The following is a 19,647-nucleotide window of genomic DNA, read 5'->3' on the forward strand; positions in this document are numbered from 1 at the left end:
CATTCAAAACTGTCTCCCATTAATGTAAAAGTTATGTACACTGTGAGTGTAAAATGCCAGACAATTACCTGAAACTGGTGTACACATAATTAAAGTATGCTTTTTCATTTTATCATACTAAGATCTGTGTAACGAAAATCAGACACTAGCATTTTTATCGCACCGGACATAAAATTTGGGATGAGTTCTGTTATGCCTAAACAAAAAGATATACTAAGTTTGTATTAGACATGCCAATTTTAAAATGATTACCTGCAAGAGTATTGGGAACACATTCATCGCATATTTTTTATACTGTACAGTACACCATATGTCGCTATCTAGTTTGTGGTTCAAAACAGTACTCTGGTCCATCCCTTCCCGCCTTCTCAGACACTCTCCGTCATTCATTCCACCCCAAACCTTCCTACACATACTTCTCAACCATATCAAACACTCAACACAGTCCAACCTTCTCTAAGATGCTGCTTGTTGGTGTAGTACATCCATGCCTCCACCGCAGCCGCCACCAATGCTGTGAGGCCAAGCAGTGAGAGGGCCACTCTGAGGAATAAGTCACAGTGATTACCCTACCTGCTACCGTGAATACCCTACCTGATACCGACGACCGCATTCCCGTCAACTTAACCCCTGCCGTATGACATACTTTTAACTCTAATCTAGCTACTGCCAGATGATTTATTCAACGATTTCCTTCAGCTCAGTAACTGAAGGAGTTGACTGAAGCTAATGTTACTCGAAAGTTTTCCTCCGTGCTGAATAATGTCATGTAGAGGCAGCATGAATAAAACATAAAAGTGCTTCAGAGGGTTCAGGCTCATTGGATAGTCTTCCTTACCAGTATATTTCTGCGTTTAGTATCTAACTTCCTACACACACACACACACACACACACACACACACACACACACACATACACACACAGATGGGGCTTGTCACCACCACGGTAGAAGACAGGAAGGAACATGAGGAAAAAGCAGGTGGTAATTAACGAATTTCAAGAGAAAGAACAAGTGACAGTCAGAGCTTAACTCAAGATTCATTGGCAGTGGTTAATTAGTCTGAATAGTTTTATGGCTATCGACTGCACAAAGGCCACTGAGACAGACAGCAAGTATAAGCTCTGAGGATGGGAGATTTTGCGACTCCACCTGCCTTCATGGACAGTAGTTTAACCTCCTGAATCCAAGTGACGTCCTGTTTTAGTTACTCTTGATGTTATCAGATTATATTTATTCAGTTCAGGAAAGGCCACTCATATTGAAGCTTTCTTTTTGTAATGCTATATCTAATCCCACCAGTTGAAAAAAGTATCTTACGCAGAATAAAAATCGTCTGGAGGTAGCAAAAAAATTAAAACGAAAGCTACTTCACTAAACTGAAAGGGTTAAGACTGCATTATGTAAGGATAGTGGCAAGAGAGTCTGAATTCCTTCTTCACATCAGCGTGATATTACTAGGGTACTGTGCAGTGTTGTGGTGGTACTAACATAAGTATGATGTCCCGAGCGGTGTACACGATACTAGGATTGGGCGACTCTTGGCTCTGACATGCTGCCATCGCCACACGCAGGCCAACGGGGGCGAGATGCTGGTTGAGGCTCGTCTGTTGGGAGAGTGAGATAAATAGAGGTTAAGAGGCTTTGTGTTTGAAATATACCACAGAAAATGCGGTGGAGATTAGTTTGAGTAGAGAATTTGGCGGAGATTTTTTTGTGCCTTCCCTAGAAAATATGGCGGAGACACTTTTGTGCCAACCCCAGAAATTGTGATGGAGATGCTTTTGTGCTTGGAATATACCACAGAAAATGGGGTGGAGACACTTTTGTGCCAACCCCAGAAATTGTGACGGAGATGCTTTTGTGTTTAAAATATACCACAGAAAATGGAGTGGAGATGATTTTGTGTTTAAAATATACCACAGAAAATGAGGCGGAGATGTTTATATGCCAGAAAATCCAGTGGAGATGCTTTTGTACTTGAAATGTAGGCTACTCCTGAAACGAGAAAATCAGAAAAGATCAAATCGTCATGCTCAAAAAAAAAAAAAAAAAAAAAAAAAAAAAAATCAATGTGTTGTAGACTCATCTGTTGGTGAATGGAAAGAAAACAGAGATGAAGCATTTATACCAGAAAAATGGTGTACACGATGCTGGAGGCCTTCCTACTGAGGAATAAAAAATCAGACAAAGAAACTGGAATAAAGAAATTGTTGTTCCTGAATAATTATTTAGTTGTTGCGTCAGACTTAGGAAATATATAGAAAAATAAATTGTTCCAGGCGTCAGTCTGCCTATCTATCTGTATCTGTATCTGGAGGCACATTAAATCATTCTCATCTTGAGCTCAACCCTTAACAATGCGTGACGCGATTTGTATTATGCTGTCTTTAGACAATTGCACGCAGTTTAGGGGAGGTGTTTCTAGTTGCAGGGGTAAGATGCAACTCCGTTTACCCCTTCAGTACTCAAGGTTTCTTCTAAGCTTAATTAAATCCTGTGTGGGTAGGAAAAATAAAATATAATGCGTTTACTCTAACTTGACAATATTCGATCCGAACTTATTTCAGCTCAGTTGACGGCTAACAGTAATCAAATTGATAGGGTGATTTGCCAATTATCCAACGACATTCGCTCTGACCTCATAACTAATGTTCAGCTAATTTTATGCATCCATAACTTAATGTTCATTTTTTGGGAATGGTCCACTTCGCTTAGATAAAAACACTATAACAGAAACCATCATCTGACTGAAAGGGTTAAGGAAGCTCCTGTCCGAGAACCCCTGAATATACGAGTATTAAGAAAAAGTGCGTTTAGATATATATTTTGAAAAGTACATTTAAATTTATCAGCTCTTTACAGGGCAGAGGTAGTAGGCTATACTCTTTTTTCTCTAACTTGGCCTTAAATTACCATCTTTCCATATTGAATGCTGAGAAGCAACAACAGATTAACACCAGAATATGATGCTTATCACGAAGTGGTATGGAAAGAACGTAGAGCTGCAGTACAGTATTGTCTTTCTGCCTTCCAGCCAAGTGAAATAAGCTGCAAATAAATGAAAATCCAGGCCAAGTTAATGTGAAAATACTATACAACGTGGATTTTTTTATTTGTGGCAGAAGACAAATGAACTCATAAAGTTGAAAGAAAGACGTACTGCCCTTTACCCTGTTAGTCCCTTCAATCCGGGGACGCCTGTGTTATTCTTGGCGCCTGCAGACGATTTTATTCATATGTGGATAGAATTCCCGAACTGGAGGGGTTAGATGTAATCCTCATTAGCCCCTTATGCCGAGCAAAAGCATCAGGTAGCAACAGAAACATACCATAAAATACGCCATCGGATTGAAGGGGTGAAGCGTGTGTAAGGATGTACAATAACTTCTCAAAATGCCACCATCTCTCTCTCTCTCTCTCTCTCTCTCTCTCTCTCTCTCTCTCTCTCTCTCTCTCTCTCTCTCTCTCTCTTTAAAGTTCCCCATTCCTTTCTGTCACCTCTTCTCTTAAAGTCTTGCACTTTCCCTCTTCCTCTGTTCCTCTCCACCACTTCCATCTTTTCCCCACCTCCCCTACTCACCGTCAAGTTGTGTGTGGTGCATGAGGCTGGTATGCAGGTACCGTACCAGTACAATGGCAGTACCACACCCAGAGAGCCCGTGGAACTAGCAAGTCTTGGAACCCGTGCTGTCTCCACGTCACTCCACTCCTCCCATAATACGCTACTCCTTTTGTCATTTTCAGTCTCTTTCCTTCGTAAATAACTGTGGAAATGGGAGCGGATAACTATCGTCATCATCATCAACATTGTTTTTATCATCATTATCATCGTTACCACCTTCATCATTGTCATCATGAATATCATCATCGTCATCATCATACTCGTCACGGTCGCCGTCATCATGGCAATCGTCATAAATATCTTTAGAGTTTTCATCATCATCATCGTCGTCGTCATCATGACCATCATTATCACCCTAATTTCACCTATACGTTTCGTTCACTTCGTTTATAAAGGCTCCAACATGCTAGCATACGTCGGCAATGGTCACCTAATGGCGGTCCTCCATGCTGCTCGATCTCTGGCATCCTCCCAATTCAGTCCCTTATCCCTGAGATGACTCTCTATGACGTCGTCCCAGGTCTTTTTCGGTCTGCCTCTCGCAGCCCTACCCCGATCGTGAACACTTCTCACTTTCTACACCCAGTTGTCATCCCCTATCCTCTCCACGTGCCCAAACCATCTTAATTTACTACTTCTTATCACAACATCAGTACAATTCAATCCCAGCCTTCCTCATAATTCTTCCATCGAAAACCTAGCCCCCTCGAGGCCTCGTGTTCAAGGTCGCACTGCACATGCACCTAATCATTGTCATTTTCGTACGTTTGAGTCTGCGAACATCTTTCTTTACTGCCCAGGTCTCACTGCCACACAGCATTACACTTCTAACCCATGCCGCATAAGAAAGACCCCTTAACACAGAGAGAGAGCCCTCTCAGTGTTAGGAGAGGCAACAGCTCCCTCGACTTCTTTTAACCACTCCTCACTCAAGCCACGGAGGTAGCTCCAGCCCCGTCTCCAGCACATAACATATCTTCCAAGTAACAAAACTCTTCCAAACAGTCGAGAGACTCACCAGCAAGATCAATCCTTTCAAGCCTGACAGTCTCCACATGCTCCTCCCGACATACTGCACACATGATTTCAGCACTACCACGCAGTCTACCTCTAATACCACTACATCTCTTATGCACCCACTTATTACAGACGCTGCACAAGAAGGAATTACTTCCCACACCTTGTGGTAAATCGCACATGGCCACTCTCCCTCCTCTTTGACAGTACCGCCACCAAGATACCATTACCTTTGTTATCAGCCGCGATAGCGAAGCTCATATTGTTTTCAGTATTTCTGTGTGTGTGTGTGTGTGTGTGTGTGTGTGTGTGTGTGTGTGTGTGTGTGTGTGTGTGTGTGTGTGTGTGTGTGTGTGTGCGTGTGTGTGTGTGTGCGCGCGCGCGCTAGCACAATACCTTCGCAACCGTTCAAGATATCATCACAAAATTTTACCAGTACCCAGTAGCGAAAAAAAAGCGAACACGAGTTCGAAATTGATGAAAGTAGATTACCGTATATCTGTCTGTTACCACGACAACTTCGCAACCGCTGAAGATACCATCACAAAATTTTACAGGTGTGTAGTAAGGATGAAAATCTCCTACGAGTATTGCTTTCTGTTTGTCTTGTCTGTCAGTGTGTCTGTGTGTCTGGTAGCACGATAACTTTGCAACCGTTCAAGGTATCATCACAAAAATTTACAGGTGTGTAGTAGCGATGAAAATCTCCTACGAGTTCGAAATTGGTGAAAGTAGGTCAAGGTCATAGTCATATTCCGAGTTGCGTTAGATATGTATCGGCTCGCGGCTGGTGTGATTCCCCCCATGGGGGCCTCTAGTTTAATCAGCATTTACTCTCAAGCCCTTGTGCCCCATACCATATCTCCAGTTCCTAAATCTATCCTTCGCCTCCCTTTGATTCTCTGCAGTCAGCACCCACATCTCAGTATACAACATCTCCCATTGGAGTTCATTTCTGAAGTCACCTGAGAGGGCTTCAAGCACCATGGTAAACAATAACGGGCTCAAGACTGACCCCTGATGCACACCAACGTTCACGGAAAACTCATCACTCAAATCTCCATCCATTCTCACCTGGATGTGAGCAGCCACATACATAGCCATAACCACTCTAACAACATAACCACTATACAAGAGCAGCATGTAAACCTAAAGAAATCCTATGAACTTTAATCTATTAGCAAAATATAAAAAAAAGAAAGAACATACTGTACTGCAAGTTCCTCTCATATACGAGAGAGAGAGAGAGAGAGAGAGAGAGAGAGAGTTACGAGGACTAGTACAGTAGTTCCTCAAGGGGTCTTACGACCTATATTGTGGAGGTACCATGAAAGAAGTTTCGGGTACACGTTGCTATCCTGAGAGAAAAATATAGAAAATGTAAAGGCTCTTCCCACCCACCTCTCCCACTCACAGCATAGACACGGAAGAGGAAATGCACCTAACTTGAGGTGAAAAGTCCCATCTAAACAAAAGTTTTAAGGAGAGAAGGAATCATCCCATATGCTACTTAAGGAGGTCTAACAAAATTTGTCTCCCCGTGTCTTTAACTGAAACTATCAACTACTCCAGCTTGCACCCCGTCGAAGCACTGTATTGCAAGGGTCGTAAGTAAGAAAATACCTAACGTATCATGATGGAAACACTTCATGTCAAGTTTCCGCCAGGGGTTCCTCATCGTGCTATTATTTAAAATAAGTATGTCCTGATAGTTTATGTTTTCAAGTCCATGAAGGATTTTGAAATTCTCAGCTGTCTGCGCAAAGGCCTATGGTCGCGGCGCGCGACTCGGAGGTTATTATCGTGACCTGGCGACCTACCATTCAAAAGTGCGTCTGATTTCTTGTCTGAGACGCATGTGATTCGTGTATAACATGTTTGTGTATAATAATATTCGTGTATATTATAGTCGTACATAATAGTATGATTCGTGTATGATATGATACGAAATCGGACGCACTTTTGAATGGTAGGTTGCCAGGGTACGATAATGACAACCTCAGAGTCGTCCGCCGCGACTGTAGTCTCTAGCGAGAAGAGGTCCATCGTTTAGCAAAGTGATTCTCAACCATGGGTAAGTTTACCCCCTGGGGGTAAAAAAATTACTTGGCAGGGGGTAAATTTTTCATATCTGAAAATGAATCAGCAGTGTTCCTTTGGATACTGCTTCTGGTATTTCTGTTTGCTTGTGTTTGTTTCTTCCTTTATTAAAGTTTATTTCGTGCAAAACCTTAATATTAAAGGTGTTTTTTTTTCTTTATACCGGCTATGCATTATTTGTATGGGGGTAAGGAGGTAAATAACTAAATAGGTCAAGCCAAAAGGGTAAATGACAGAGGAAATTTTGAGAATCATGAGTCTGGAGCCTTTTCTAGTATCCCATGAGCCTGCTGGATGGGATAAGTTCAGCAGCCCTTGCCAAAATTTGTTCAAGCCTGGCAATTTTCTTTCGTCACGGTCGGCAACCTAAACTGCACAGCATATTCCAGATACGGCTGTACAAGAGAACTGCACAGAAGGCTATCTTCTTACTTCCGTATCTAAACTGATTATTTTTGTATCCTCTATTTCAGTGTCTGTCTGGACAACGCGAGGGCACTCCTGATTAGTATACCTGGTTCTATCTCTTGGTTTTATGTTGTTTTATTACAACTAATGAGAGAGAGAGAGAGAGAGACAACATGTAAGGAGCAGGAGCATACAGTCTGGCAAATAAACCACGGTACCCTAAGAGAAGATGGAAATATAACAGGTATATTGTAAGTATACGTAACCAGTCTACATTAAAAACATAAAGTATATGTATGAACCAGTAATACAGCACAGATGTTCGGTATACCAGCTTCATGTTCAATAAATTACAAGCCTCTCAACCTCAACCTCATCTGAGAGTGAATGTATAGACTATAGAACGCCTCATTAATACCCATGATAATTAAATATATAATTATATCTATCTATATATTTGTATCTGTCTATCTATCTATCTATATCTATCATATATATATCATCATCATCATCATCATCAGCCGTTTGAGTATCCAATGCAGGACCGGCCTATCCCGACCGAAGTCGGGACGATACAGCCAATGTATCTCTACCAAGTGGCTTAGGCTGTCTGTTAGAGATTGGATGTAGGGTGAGAAGTGCTTGTAAGTGTAATTGTAGTGTTGAAGTGGCTTTGGGTGTGTGTGTAGTCTTTGAACCAAGTGTAATCGGCCCGCGCAAGCCGACTGGGTGCAAGCATACTTTACAGTAAGCGACACTGGTTCAACCACAGCACCCCTTGTGTCCGCCAATGTAGTACGTGGCCGGGTGAACACTCCCAAAGTTTATTACCCTGGCGGGGCGCGAACCCTGGCCCACCCGTATACGAAATGCACACTCTACCACTGTACCACAGAGGCTATATATATATATATATATATATATTGTTACATAGCCTATGATTTCATCATCCTTTGTGTAATTCTAACGTACAGTATGCTGCATGTTTGATCACGAGCGTGTTCTACCTCACTCCCCCCCTCCTCCCTTATAGTAGAGTAAGTCATTCTTTCTGTTGTTCAGAGCAGGATTGTCAACTCTTTGTCCCCTATGGCTTCATTTGCGCGTCCTTCTTACAAGTTGTATCAAGCTCTGCCGGCCCCTATATAATGAGCTCAGTCTCTGCATTAATTGCCACTTAGATCTACTCCTCATTTTGTTCACATCCCTATCCTCCCCTGTGCAGTTGTTATTATTTTTGTGAGTGCTCAGGAAGTCTCCAACCATCTAGCAGCTGTGTAATTTGAGTATAAGTGTTGCTGCATTTTTTCCTTGTACTGTGTAGCATAAGGTGTTGATTTGTAGGCCTGGTGAAGTTTTGGTGATTCATGTGTTTTTATGTATGTCATTTTTGATAATATTTTGTATCGGTAATAATATATCTTGCATTCACTGAGTATTATCCGGTTTTCTCATTTTATCAGGGCTGACTTAGATAAATTTACACTTCCTAATTTCGTGTTAATAGAGGCTATTGCAGTTAACCATATATTTAACCTGTTTTTTGCCATTACATTATCCTTATGAGTCCTGAATGTTTAGTTGTTAGTTTGAGCATTAAACTTTAACTTGTAATTTTACCTAACTCTTTTGTTTTGAACCTGGAACTTTGCGGGACAGTTTTCTCTGTTCCGTAACATAAATTTGGCGACCTCTTATCAGGATATTCAGGATATTATCATAAGGATATTGCTTGATATTTTGTGACTGTGATTTATTCATGATGTCTAATATTACTACGCTTGATGAAGCCAAAGATTTTTTGTCAAATGTGCAAACAGTGTGTGATGTAGAAAACAGAACAAAGAATGAACTTAAGCTTGTTGCTCAACAGTTGGGAATTGTTGTTCGCTCTCATCATTCTAAAGATCAAATTGTCGACATGATTAATGAAAGCTTGTTTAATGTAACTCCTCCAAATGAGCAAACGCAGATTGAAATAGTTAAGTTACAGCTAGCTCTGCAAGAGGCTCGTGTTAAGGAGGCTGAGTTTCAGGCAAATGCTAAGGAGGCTGAATCTCAGGCTCGTATTCAGGAGGCACAGATACAGGCTCAGGCACAAATTGAACTAGCTAGGATTCAGGCAGACCATGAGTATCGCATGAAACAAGGTGGAACTGGATCATCTAGCTCTGATGATTTTGATGTGGTTAAAAATGTTAAACTTGTCCCTCCTTTTAATGAATCTGATTTGGCAAAGTATTTTCAGTTGTTTGAGAGGGTAGCTACAGGTTTTAATTGGCCCCAAGAGTATTGGCCAGTACTCCTTCAAACTGTTCTCATCGGTAAAGCTCAAGTAACTTATGCATCTTTGCCTCAGGATCAATCTGATAATTATGATGTAGTTAAGAGCTTGATTCTTAAGGCCTATGAGCTTGTTCCTGAAGCCTATAGAGTAAAATTTAGGACAACTTACAAGCAAGATAAGTAATCCCATGCTGAGTATGCAAAAATCAAAGAAGATCTGTTAAAGCAGTGGTTAAATTCTAAGAATGTGGATTCTGATTTTGGTAAATTTAAGCAGATGATTTTGCTGGAGGACTTCAAAAGGTGTATTAATAAAGATGTAAGCCTATATCTTGATGAGAAAAGAATAGATAATTTGTCTGATGCTGCAGTTTAAGCTGATGAATATGTTCTCACTCACAAGAGATATTCTAGAGAAAAAAGGAAAGCTGAGAGTAAGTACATTGCCTCTACTCAGAGTACAGGTAACAGGAAAGACAATAAGGATGATGTTTCTCAGGAAGTAAATACCAGCTCCATCTCTAGATTTCAGAAAAGTAAATGTACTTATTGTAGTAAGCTTGGTCATACTACGGAGAAATGTTTCAGGAGACAGCGTGATGTGAACAAAAAGGAGTCTTTAAATATTCAGTCAATTGGTCTAGTGTCCACCCTTGAGAGTTCCCAGAATTCTTTAACTGAGTTAACTGAACCTGCTTTGAGGGGTAAATTAAATCCTCATGATGAAGCTCCTCTTTTGAGCAGTAACGTGGGTGACACTCTCAAGAGTTCATGTGCTAATATCCTGTCTGATGGTTTTGTCAGTCCTCTGGACAGTAATGACAGGAAATCAGTTAAAATATATCGTGATACAGGTGCTTGCCAATCCCTTATGCTGACCAGTGTTCTAGGCTCTAATGTTAATTCCTCTGATGAAACTGTAATCTTACAAGGTGTAGGGAATAATTACTTCTCTGTCCCTCTGTGCAGAGTGAATTTAGAGTCTGGTTTTGTTAATGGTTCTGTTATGGTGTGGTTGGTTGAGACACTCCCAATATCAGGTGTAACTTTCTTACTTGGAAATGATATTGGTGGAAGTCAAGTGTGTCCGGCTCCATAGTTGTCTAGTGAGCCAGTGGCTGCGACCCAGGATTGTGATGTCCCCGATGTGTTCTCTGCATGTGCTGTCACTAGGGCTAAGTCTAAAGTTACTGGTGACTTAGAGGATAATGATGATGATGATGTTATCCTAGCTGACACTTTTCTTGCTAATTTGGACCACTCACCAGATGAGGCAGTACCCCGTAGTGTTGATAATTTGTCTTGTCAAGAGTTGGTTGAGTTGCAGGTTGCTGACCCTGAGTTGAAAGGTCTAGCTAACTCTGCTTGCAGTGAGGAAGAGTCAGCTGGTGCTTCTACTTGTTATTATATAAAGTCAGGAGTACTTATGAGGAAGTGGAGACCCCCAACAGCATCAGCCGACTGTGAATGGGAGGTTGTACATCAAGTTGTCATCCCTCGTGTTTGTAAGCAGGATATCATTAGAGTGGCTCATGATTCCAGTTTGGCAGGACACCTTGGAGTGAGGAAGACTGTGGCACGCATTTTGAAACACTTCTACTGGCCAGGTATCTTCAGGGATGTTTCCTGGTATTGTAAGTCTTGTCACACCTGTCAAGTTGTGGGGAAGTGTAATCAGACCGAAAAGGTTGCACCTCTAGTTCCCATTCCTCTTTTTGAGGCGCCATTCACCTGTGTGTTGGTGGATATTGTGGGCCCTCTTCCTAAGACTTCTTCAGGATTTTCCTATGTGTTGACCCTGATTGATATGGCTACTCGTTATCCTGAAGCCATTCCACTTAGAAATATCTCAGCAAAGAACGTGGTTAAGGAAATGCTAGGGTTCTTCACAAAGTTTGGTCTGCCCAAGGAGGTACGGTCAGACCAGGGAAGTAATTTCATGTCAAATGTTTTCAAGCAGTCTATGAAAGAGTTGGGCATCACCCAGATCACATCTTCAGCTTACCATCTCCAGACCCAAGGAGCGTTGGAGAGATATCATCAAACACTCAAATCGATGCTCAAGAAATACTGTTTGGAACATCAGAAAGACTGGGATAAAGGTCTTCCATTCGTTGTATTTGCCGCAAGAGAATCTCCAAATGAATCACTGGGCTTCTCACCCTTTGAACTACTGTTTGGCCATGAAGTAAGAGGACCCCTTAAGCTACTCGAGGAATGCTGGCTGTCGAAGGAAGATGACGTCAACCTGCTGGAGTATGTGATGAAGTTCAAAGAAGGGCTGTCCACTGCTTTACAGCTGGCGAGAGAGAATTTAGGAGCTGCTCAGGAGAAGATGAAGACTTGGTATGATAAGAAGTCCAGGTTACGCCACTTTCAGCCAGGAGATCAGGTTTTGATTCTGCTACCGGTGCATGGGCAACCTCTTCAAGCCAAGTTTAATGGTCCTTATTTCGTGGAGAAGAAACTCAGTGATGTCAACTATGTCATCGCCACACCAGATCGTAGAAAGAACAAGCAACTTTGTCACATCAACATGATAAAGTTGTATCACAGGGGGGACGAAAATAACCCAGTCTGCACTGTAGCTGTTCCACCCGAATCTGCAAGTGAAATTCTCCCATGCAGCATGAGCCTGAGTGATAGTTTGGGGAAGAATCCTGATATCATGAATGATCTCCAGACTAAGCTTTCTCATCTAGCTCCCGAGGAAAGGCAGGAGTTTTCGGCATTACTGCAGGAGTACCCGCAAGTGTTCCGTGCCACTCCAGGAAGAACCACTGTGTTGATGCATGATGTCGATGTTGGAGACGCAAAGGCAATTAAACTGCCTCCTTACCGTGTGAACCCAGTGAAAGTTCCTCTCATCCAGAAGGAGCTTGGCTACCTGTTGGACCACAAGATGATTGAGCCCTGTCAGAGCGTGTGGAGTTCTCCTGTCACTTTAGTCCCTAAGCCAGGTGGGTCACAGCGGCTTTGCATCGACTACAGACGTGTTAATCAGATAACCAAAACAGACACTTACCTCTCCCTCGCGTGGAAGATTGTATAGACAAGATCGGAAAGGCTAGGTACATAAGTAAGTTTGATTTGTTAAAGGGATGCTGGCAAGTACCTATGACTGAACGTGCTAGGGAGATCTCATGTTTTGTAACACTAGGAAAGACTTTTGTATGTTCTGTAATGCCATATGGTATGAAGAATGCAGCAGCCACTTTTCAGAAGCTCATGAATGTTGTAACAGAGGGTTTGGCAGGGTGTGTTGTTTATATTGATGATGTATTAATCTTCAGTGACAACTGGAAAGATCACCTATGCCATGTCAGTAAATTTCTTGAGCGTTTGGTTCAGGCTAATCTTGTAGCTAATTTATCAAAGTGTGAGTTTGGTCAAGCTAAAGTTCAGTACCTTGGGTACGTAATTGGTGATGGACATGTTGCACCACCAGGAGCTAAGGTTCAGGTTATAAGTGATCTTCCCAGACCTAAAAGTAGGAAAGAGCTACAAAGATTTTTGGGAATGGTAGGTTATTACAGGAGATTTGTTCTTAACTTTTCAATTCTTGTATCACCACTTACAGACCTACTGAAAAAGGGAGTTAAATTTGTCTGGACCGATAACTGTGAATCCTCTTTCACCAAACTTAAAGCTATCCTATTAAGTCAGCCAGTGCTCGCTACTCCAAATTTTGCTAAGCCTTTTAAGATGGCTGTTGACGCAAGTGATACAGGAGCTGGGGCTGTTTTGCTGCAAGAGGATGATCAGGGTATTGAACACCCTGTATCTTATTACAGTAAGAAGTTCACTCCACCTCAAAAGAACTACTCAACTATTGAGAAAGAGCTTTTGGCCTTGATTTTGGGTTTACAGCATTTTTCATTTTATTTGTGTTCTGGTTTTGACCCCATAGTCATTTATACCGATCATAACCCACTGAAATTCCTTAGTAAGTTTAAAGATAGAAGTCAGAGATTGACAAGATGGAGTCTGCTTCTTCAGGAGTATTCATTGGACATACAACATATCAAGAGGAAAGAAAATGTTATTGCAGATTGCTTATCTAGACTTTAGACAGATTGTTTTAGAGTAATAAGAAATTTCCTTTGTAAATTTCCTTTTCTTTAAGGGGAGGTGTTACATAGCCTATGATTTCATCATCCTTTGTGTAATTCTAACGTACAGTATGCTGCATGTTTGATCACGAGCGTGTTCTACCTCACTCCCCCCCTCCTCCCTTATAGTAGAGTAAGTCGTTCTTTCTGTTGTTCAGAGCAGGATTGTCAACTCTTTGTCCCATATGGCTTCATTTGCGCGTCCTTCTTACAAGTTGTATCAAGCTCTGCCGGCCCCTATATAATGAGCTCAGTCTCTGCATTAATTGCCACTTAGATCTACTCCTCATTTTGTTCACATCTCTGTCCTCCCCTGTACAGTTGTTATTATTGTGAGTGCTCAGGAAGTCTCCAACCATCTAGCAGCTGTGTAATTTGAGTATAAGTGTTGTTGCATTTTTTCCTTGTACTGTGTAGCATAAGGTGTTGATTCGTAGGCCTGGTGAAGTTTTGGTGATTCATGTGTTTTTATGTCAGTCATTTTTGATAATATTTTGTATCGGTAATAATATATCTTGCATTCACTGAGTATTATCCGGTTTTCTCATTTTATCAGGGCTGACTTAGATAAATTTACACTTGCTAATTTCGTGTTAATAGAGGCTATTGCAGTTAACCATATATTTAACCTGTTTTTTGCCATTACATTATCCTTATGAGTCCTGAATGTTTAGTTGTTAATTTGAGCATTAAACTTTAACTTGTAATTTTACCTAACGCTTTTGTTTTGAACCAGGAACTTTGCGGGACAGTTTTCTCTGTTCCGTAACAATATATATATATAATAAGACCAACTCTGGATCACATGACTGAGCTAAATCGTGTGGCATTAGTTGAAAAATAATACTAGAACTGCCCTCTGCCATGAGAGGTGTTTTGCTTGCAGTCCATTGTTTAAACAAGTGCAGTAAGAGAAAAGACTATACTTCGCCCGAGATTTGGTGTGTATAATTCTTGCCCTATAGGTCTTGTAAAATCGCTCTGACTGAAACACAATACCCTTTTTCTACTCAGCTAAGTAACCAATCGTGGCATGTCATCCCATTTTGAAATTGTCATGAAAATTACGAATAGGACAAGAGTTCTCTCTCTCTCTCTCTCTCTCTCTCTCTCAAAGAGCCAGATCTAGCCGAAATACACACACAAAGGAAAAAAAAAAAAAAACTCGCTGTGCAAAAACATAGTACTGTACCATATTCTTTGCTCAGCTATTAGGCTAGTTATGGTATGTCGTATCTTTTTGAAACTGCCATGAAAATTACCTTCCATTGGCACCAGCCATTTTCAAAAAAAAAAAGAAAAAAAAAAAAAGTCAAATATTCCCGAAACAGAACACAAACACAACCTTCCTTGCTTGAACAAATTCGAAGTTTGTGTTGTGGATGGCTGTGTTTTGATGCTATAAATACTGAGAGTATCTTACCCGAAAGAGAGAGTGCAGTACTGTCCTGTAATGTGTGTGTTGGTGGCGGTGCTGGTGTGACTAATGGCTAGGCACTGGTCGAAGCTGCCCGCCACCCACTCGTTGCCCGCCAGCAGGCCGTCAGGCACCTTACCCCACGAGTCCACCACTGGGGAAGGTAAGGTCACACAAGATCACGTCATGGAAAAAATGTTGCTGGCGTTACTGCTTAAAGGACTAATTATTTTTTCTTTGTAATTAAATTTATTCTATATTTAACTATCTACTAATTTGGTGGGAAAACGATATTTATTTACTGCAACAAATAGAGCCATGTCTTGAGAGGTCATTAACTTATAATTTCCTCCTCTGGCGTCTTAAAAAAAAAAATAAATAAAATAAAACTGAACTCTGTTGTGTCAAATGAAGATTTGATATACGGACTAGAAAGCGTCCAGAGAGCTCATACCTCCGCCAATGTCATTGCCATTAAAAAGGAGCGGAATACGGAGCTGTGTATATAGGATCCTGATCCCGATCCGCCCCCAAATTTAATAAATTCTCTCTTTGTGCATGGCCCACCTTTCTACAAAATTTCATTGAAATTCATTGAGAACTTTTAGAGATATTGTGCGAGATATTCCGGATCCGTATCCGGACTCTCTCCAAAATTTAATCAATTCTTCCTTGGCCCATGACTCACCCTTCCACAGAATTGATCTAAATCCGTTAATAACTTTTTAAGTGATCCTGGTAACAGACAGACAAACAAACAAAGAAACCAACGCGGGGTAAAACATAACCTCCTTGGCGGAGGTAATTAATGCATGCCATGAGGTGAGGCTACGCTGGTCCCATTACCCTGGTAAAAGGCATCAATTGGACAGAGAACAAGAGTGATCAGTGAGCACATCAAGTGGCGCAATCCAAGCCAAAGCCAACCCAGGACACCCAAGACATCACACTGGCCATCAGGACGCATCCAGTTAGTTGTCATATTGATTACCTGATTCATCACCACTAGTATCAACCTGTTTCTTGTACCTTAACCCCTTCAGTCCCATGGCCTATCTATTGTGTGATTCTAGCTACCTCCAGACGAACTTATTTAGCTCAGAAAAGACTTTTCATACTGGTAGAGAGAGAGAGAGAGAGAGAGAGAGAGAGAGAGAGAGAGTTGAATTGAATCGTCTGGTGGTGGCAAGATTAGAATACAAAGTACATCTGAGTGAAAGAGATAAATGCTAATGTGAATGTGTTTTGTACTCCTCTGACTTGTATTTTATTTGTTAGAACCACTGCACATGATCATCTCAGTTATCAGCACTCAGCGCGGAATTTATTGTTTCCTACACTCATGTACCCTTTTATTGTACCAGTATTATTATGATGTAACTTTTGTATGAATTTCTGCTCAATAAACGTTCAGCAGGAACAGCTATAGCTCTTTCACCTTAACTTGGCAGATATTTTCCTTCTTTTACATTTTATTTCACGTAGAACAGCAGCAGAAAAAGACAGTGCTACAGCTTTGTAATCATTCCATAAAACGCTTCTTCGTGACCAGCATTATATTTAAGTGTCCATCTTTTGTTATAATCCAGCATTCAAGATAGACAGACGGCAATTTAAGACCAAGTTAGAGTGAAAGAAGTATAGGAAACGTCCAGTGTAGTGTGTTGCGTCAGTGGGAGTTTTATGGCGTTATCAGTTATAACCTTAGTGGGGGAGATGACTGATATGTTTTAACATGTCATGCAAGGAGATAAGACTGTGATGTTTTGACACCTGAAATCAGTGAAGGGGGTGAGATAGTGGATTTCTGTTGACTATTTCAATGCTTTGCAGGATTATCCAATCCATCTATCTACATCCCTTAGTTCTATTAATGTTACTGCTGCTGCCACCACCACCATCACCACTACTACTACTATTACTGCTACGGCTGCTGCTGCTGCTGCTGCTATTGCATTTATTGCTGATGTTGCCTATGCTGTTGCTGTTATTGTTGTTGTTGCTACTGTTGTTGTTGTTATTATTCCTGATGTTGTTATGTTGTTGCTGCTGCTGCTATTGGTACTGAGCTTCTACTTCTGCTACTGTTGCTGTTGTTTCTGCTGCTGCTACTGCTGTTGCTCTTGTTTTGTTGTTGTTGTTGATATTGTTATTGCTTCTGCTGCTGCTGTTGCTGCTGCTGCTGCTGTGACTACGGCAGCTGCTGTGACTGAGGTGTTGCTGCTGCTGCTACTGCTGCTACTGTTTCTGTTGCTGCTGCCGCTTTTCTTGCTACTGCTACCACTGCTACTACTACTATTACTACCACTACTATTGCTATTATCATTATTACTACTACCAGTGCTCGTCCTCTTTCCCTCAATTCTCCACATGTACTCACATCTTGCCTCTCTTATTTATTCGCCTTCTCAATTCCCCTTCCTTCCCTTCCCGTTAACTTTCTTCCCCTTCCTCCCTCTCTTTTCATTCCCCTTCTCCTTCCTCTATTTTTTCGCTTCCTTAGCCCCCTTCTCCTCTCCCTCCCCTGCGTCTTTTTACCCCTTCACATCTTTTTCCTTTTCCTCCTCCTCCTCCTCTTTCCGTCTCTTTCTCCTTTCCTCCTTTCCCCATTATCTTCTTACCTTTCTCTTCTCCTTCCTTCACTCCCCATTCTCTCCATCCCTCCTTCCTTTCTACTCCTCTCTCCCTTTCTTCGATTCTCTTCCCTCTCTTCCTTCGTTCTCTTGTCTTACCTTTCTTTCCTCTCTCCCCTTCATTCCTTCCCCTCTCCTCGCACTTACCTCATCTCCGCTTCTCTTTCCTCCCTGTCTTTCGTTCGCTTCTTCTTGCCTCTTCCCAATCCCCTCAATCTTTCCTTCTCTCCCGTTTTTATCTCTCCTCCCCTTCCTTTACCTTCTTTCTTAGCTCCTTCCCTCTGCCCTTTTGTCTTCTCCCTATCTTTCTCCTTCCTCTTAACTTTCTTTCTCTCCCTTCCTTTCATCCTCAACCTTCCTTTCTACTCTACATCCCTTCTCTTCCTACTTTATCCCCCTCTGCCTTCCCTCTCCCCTTACTCTCCCCACTTCTTACCCCCCTCTGTTTCCACACTTCTGCTCCCACTTTTCATTTTTCTTCTTCCTACCCTCCTGGATTCCTTTCTTCCCTCTCTCTTTTCCCCTCGCCCGACCTCCTTTCCTTTCCCTCCCTCAATCCTTCCTTCTCTCCTCACTCCTCTACACCCTCTCCTTCTCCCTATCGCACACGCTTCCCCCTTCCCCTCCCCTCGCCCCCACCCCCACCCGCACCCAGCCCTTATTGGCCATGATATTTGCTGTGTACTATCTTGTGGGTTGTCACGTCTCTTCTTCTCCCCTTCCTGTCACCCCTTCCCCCTCCTTTTCTCTCCCTCTCCAGCTCGTTTCCATCTACCTTTCGCCTTTCTCTCTGAGCAAGTCGCTATAGAACCTCGACGTTTATATTGACAACTAGATGCTCTTTGATAAACGTATCAGTGAAATGAGTAAAAGGGTTTTTGGTTTTATAATATATTAATCGGATAACTTTACTAAGAAGACAAGGATCATTGTCATTCAGTCTCTTATCTTAGTCATGATGAATTATGATTTAAAAATTTAGGGTGCAGCCAACAAAACACAACTACAGCATGTGCAGAAACTGTAGAACGTTGTCTCAAATGTTGCAGTAGGAGTTGCTACTAAATATGATCATGTTACACCATATTTAAGAGAACTACAGTGATTCAAAATTGATCAAAGGTATATGTATGGACTAGGATGAACAGTTTTCAGCATCTCGTACAGAGTACATCACTGGTTATTCTTACTTCTTGCAGCAAGTGAAATCTGCAGTGTAAACACAAAGCAACAACAACAGTGTTCCCCAAATTAACACTTATATGGGGACAGGTCCCTTTAGGTGGCTGGATCTATGGTCTGAATCAGTCTCCAATGTTATATAAGAAGTTGTAATAGCATATCCTCATTTAGCAAGCACCTAAAACACTTTAAGGAATTGTGGAACATAAAGAATGAAAGTAGTGCGAGTATAAGTGGCTGGGGAATGGCTGGGAGAAAGACAGATGTGAGAAGAGAGGAAGAAATCAGTAAGATAGAAGTTGTGGAAGCAATGAAGAAAGGCAAAAAAGGGAAAGCCCCAGGAATTGATGGAGTGTGTGGTGAAATGCTGAAGAGTGGGGGAGAGATAGTAATAGAATGAATGTGGAAGATGTGCGGATTGGCATTGGAGGAAGGTAGGGTCCTAGAGGATAGGAAGTCAGGTATAATTATTCCCCTGTACAAAGGGAAAGGGGAAAAAGAAGTGTGTGGTAATCACAGGGGCATTTGTCTTCGTAGTGTAATAGGAAAAGTATATGGTAGGATACTGATTCCCAGAGTTAGGGAAATAACAGAGGAATTAGTTGGAGAAAAACAGGGAGGTTTTAGGAAGGGAAGAAGCTGTGTAAATCAGATATTCATTCTTACATCTTTAGTGGAAAAGTTTCTAGAGAAGGGAAAGAAGTTGTATGCGGCCTTCATGGATTTGGAGAAAGCATATAATAGGGTGGATAGACAAGGATTGTGGAAAGTATTATGAATATATGGAGTAGATGAGAAGTTGCTGAATGCTGTGAAGAGTATGTACGATGGTGCGAAGGCTGCAGTGCGCGTGGATAGTGAACTGAGT

At 41.7% G+C, this 19,647-nt stretch overlaps 1 protein-coding gene across 1 annotated transcript in view; it reads right to left on the reverse strand.

Annotated features, from left to right (window-relative positions):
* The window catches only part of LOC145411021 (nose resistant to fluoxetine protein 6-like), an 85,365-nt gene that overhangs the window by 54,506 nt on the left and 11,212 nt on the right, over positions 1-19,647 (reverse strand). Inside the window, exons 3-6 of the mRNA XM_080281083.1 lie at positions 14,971-15,118; positions 3,583-3,766; positions 1,491-1,606; positions 452-543 (exon numbers count right to left, since the gene is read on the reverse strand). Coding sequence (XP_080137209.1) covers positions 452-543; positions 1,491-1,606; positions 3,583-3,766; positions 14,971-15,118 — 540 coding nt within the window. The remainder of the gene's footprint in view (positions 1-451; positions 544-1,490; positions 1,607-3,582; positions 3,767-14,970; positions 15,119-19,647) is intronic.

This window comes from Coenobita brevimanus, chromosome 87 (assembly GCF_032717465.1).
Source record: "Coenobita brevimanus isolate Jiangsu-jjx chromosome 87, ASM3271746v2, whole genome shotgun sequence".
NCBI classification, from domain to species: Eukaryota; Metazoa; Arthropoda; class Malacostraca; order Decapoda; family Coenobitidae; genus Coenobita; species Coenobita brevimanus.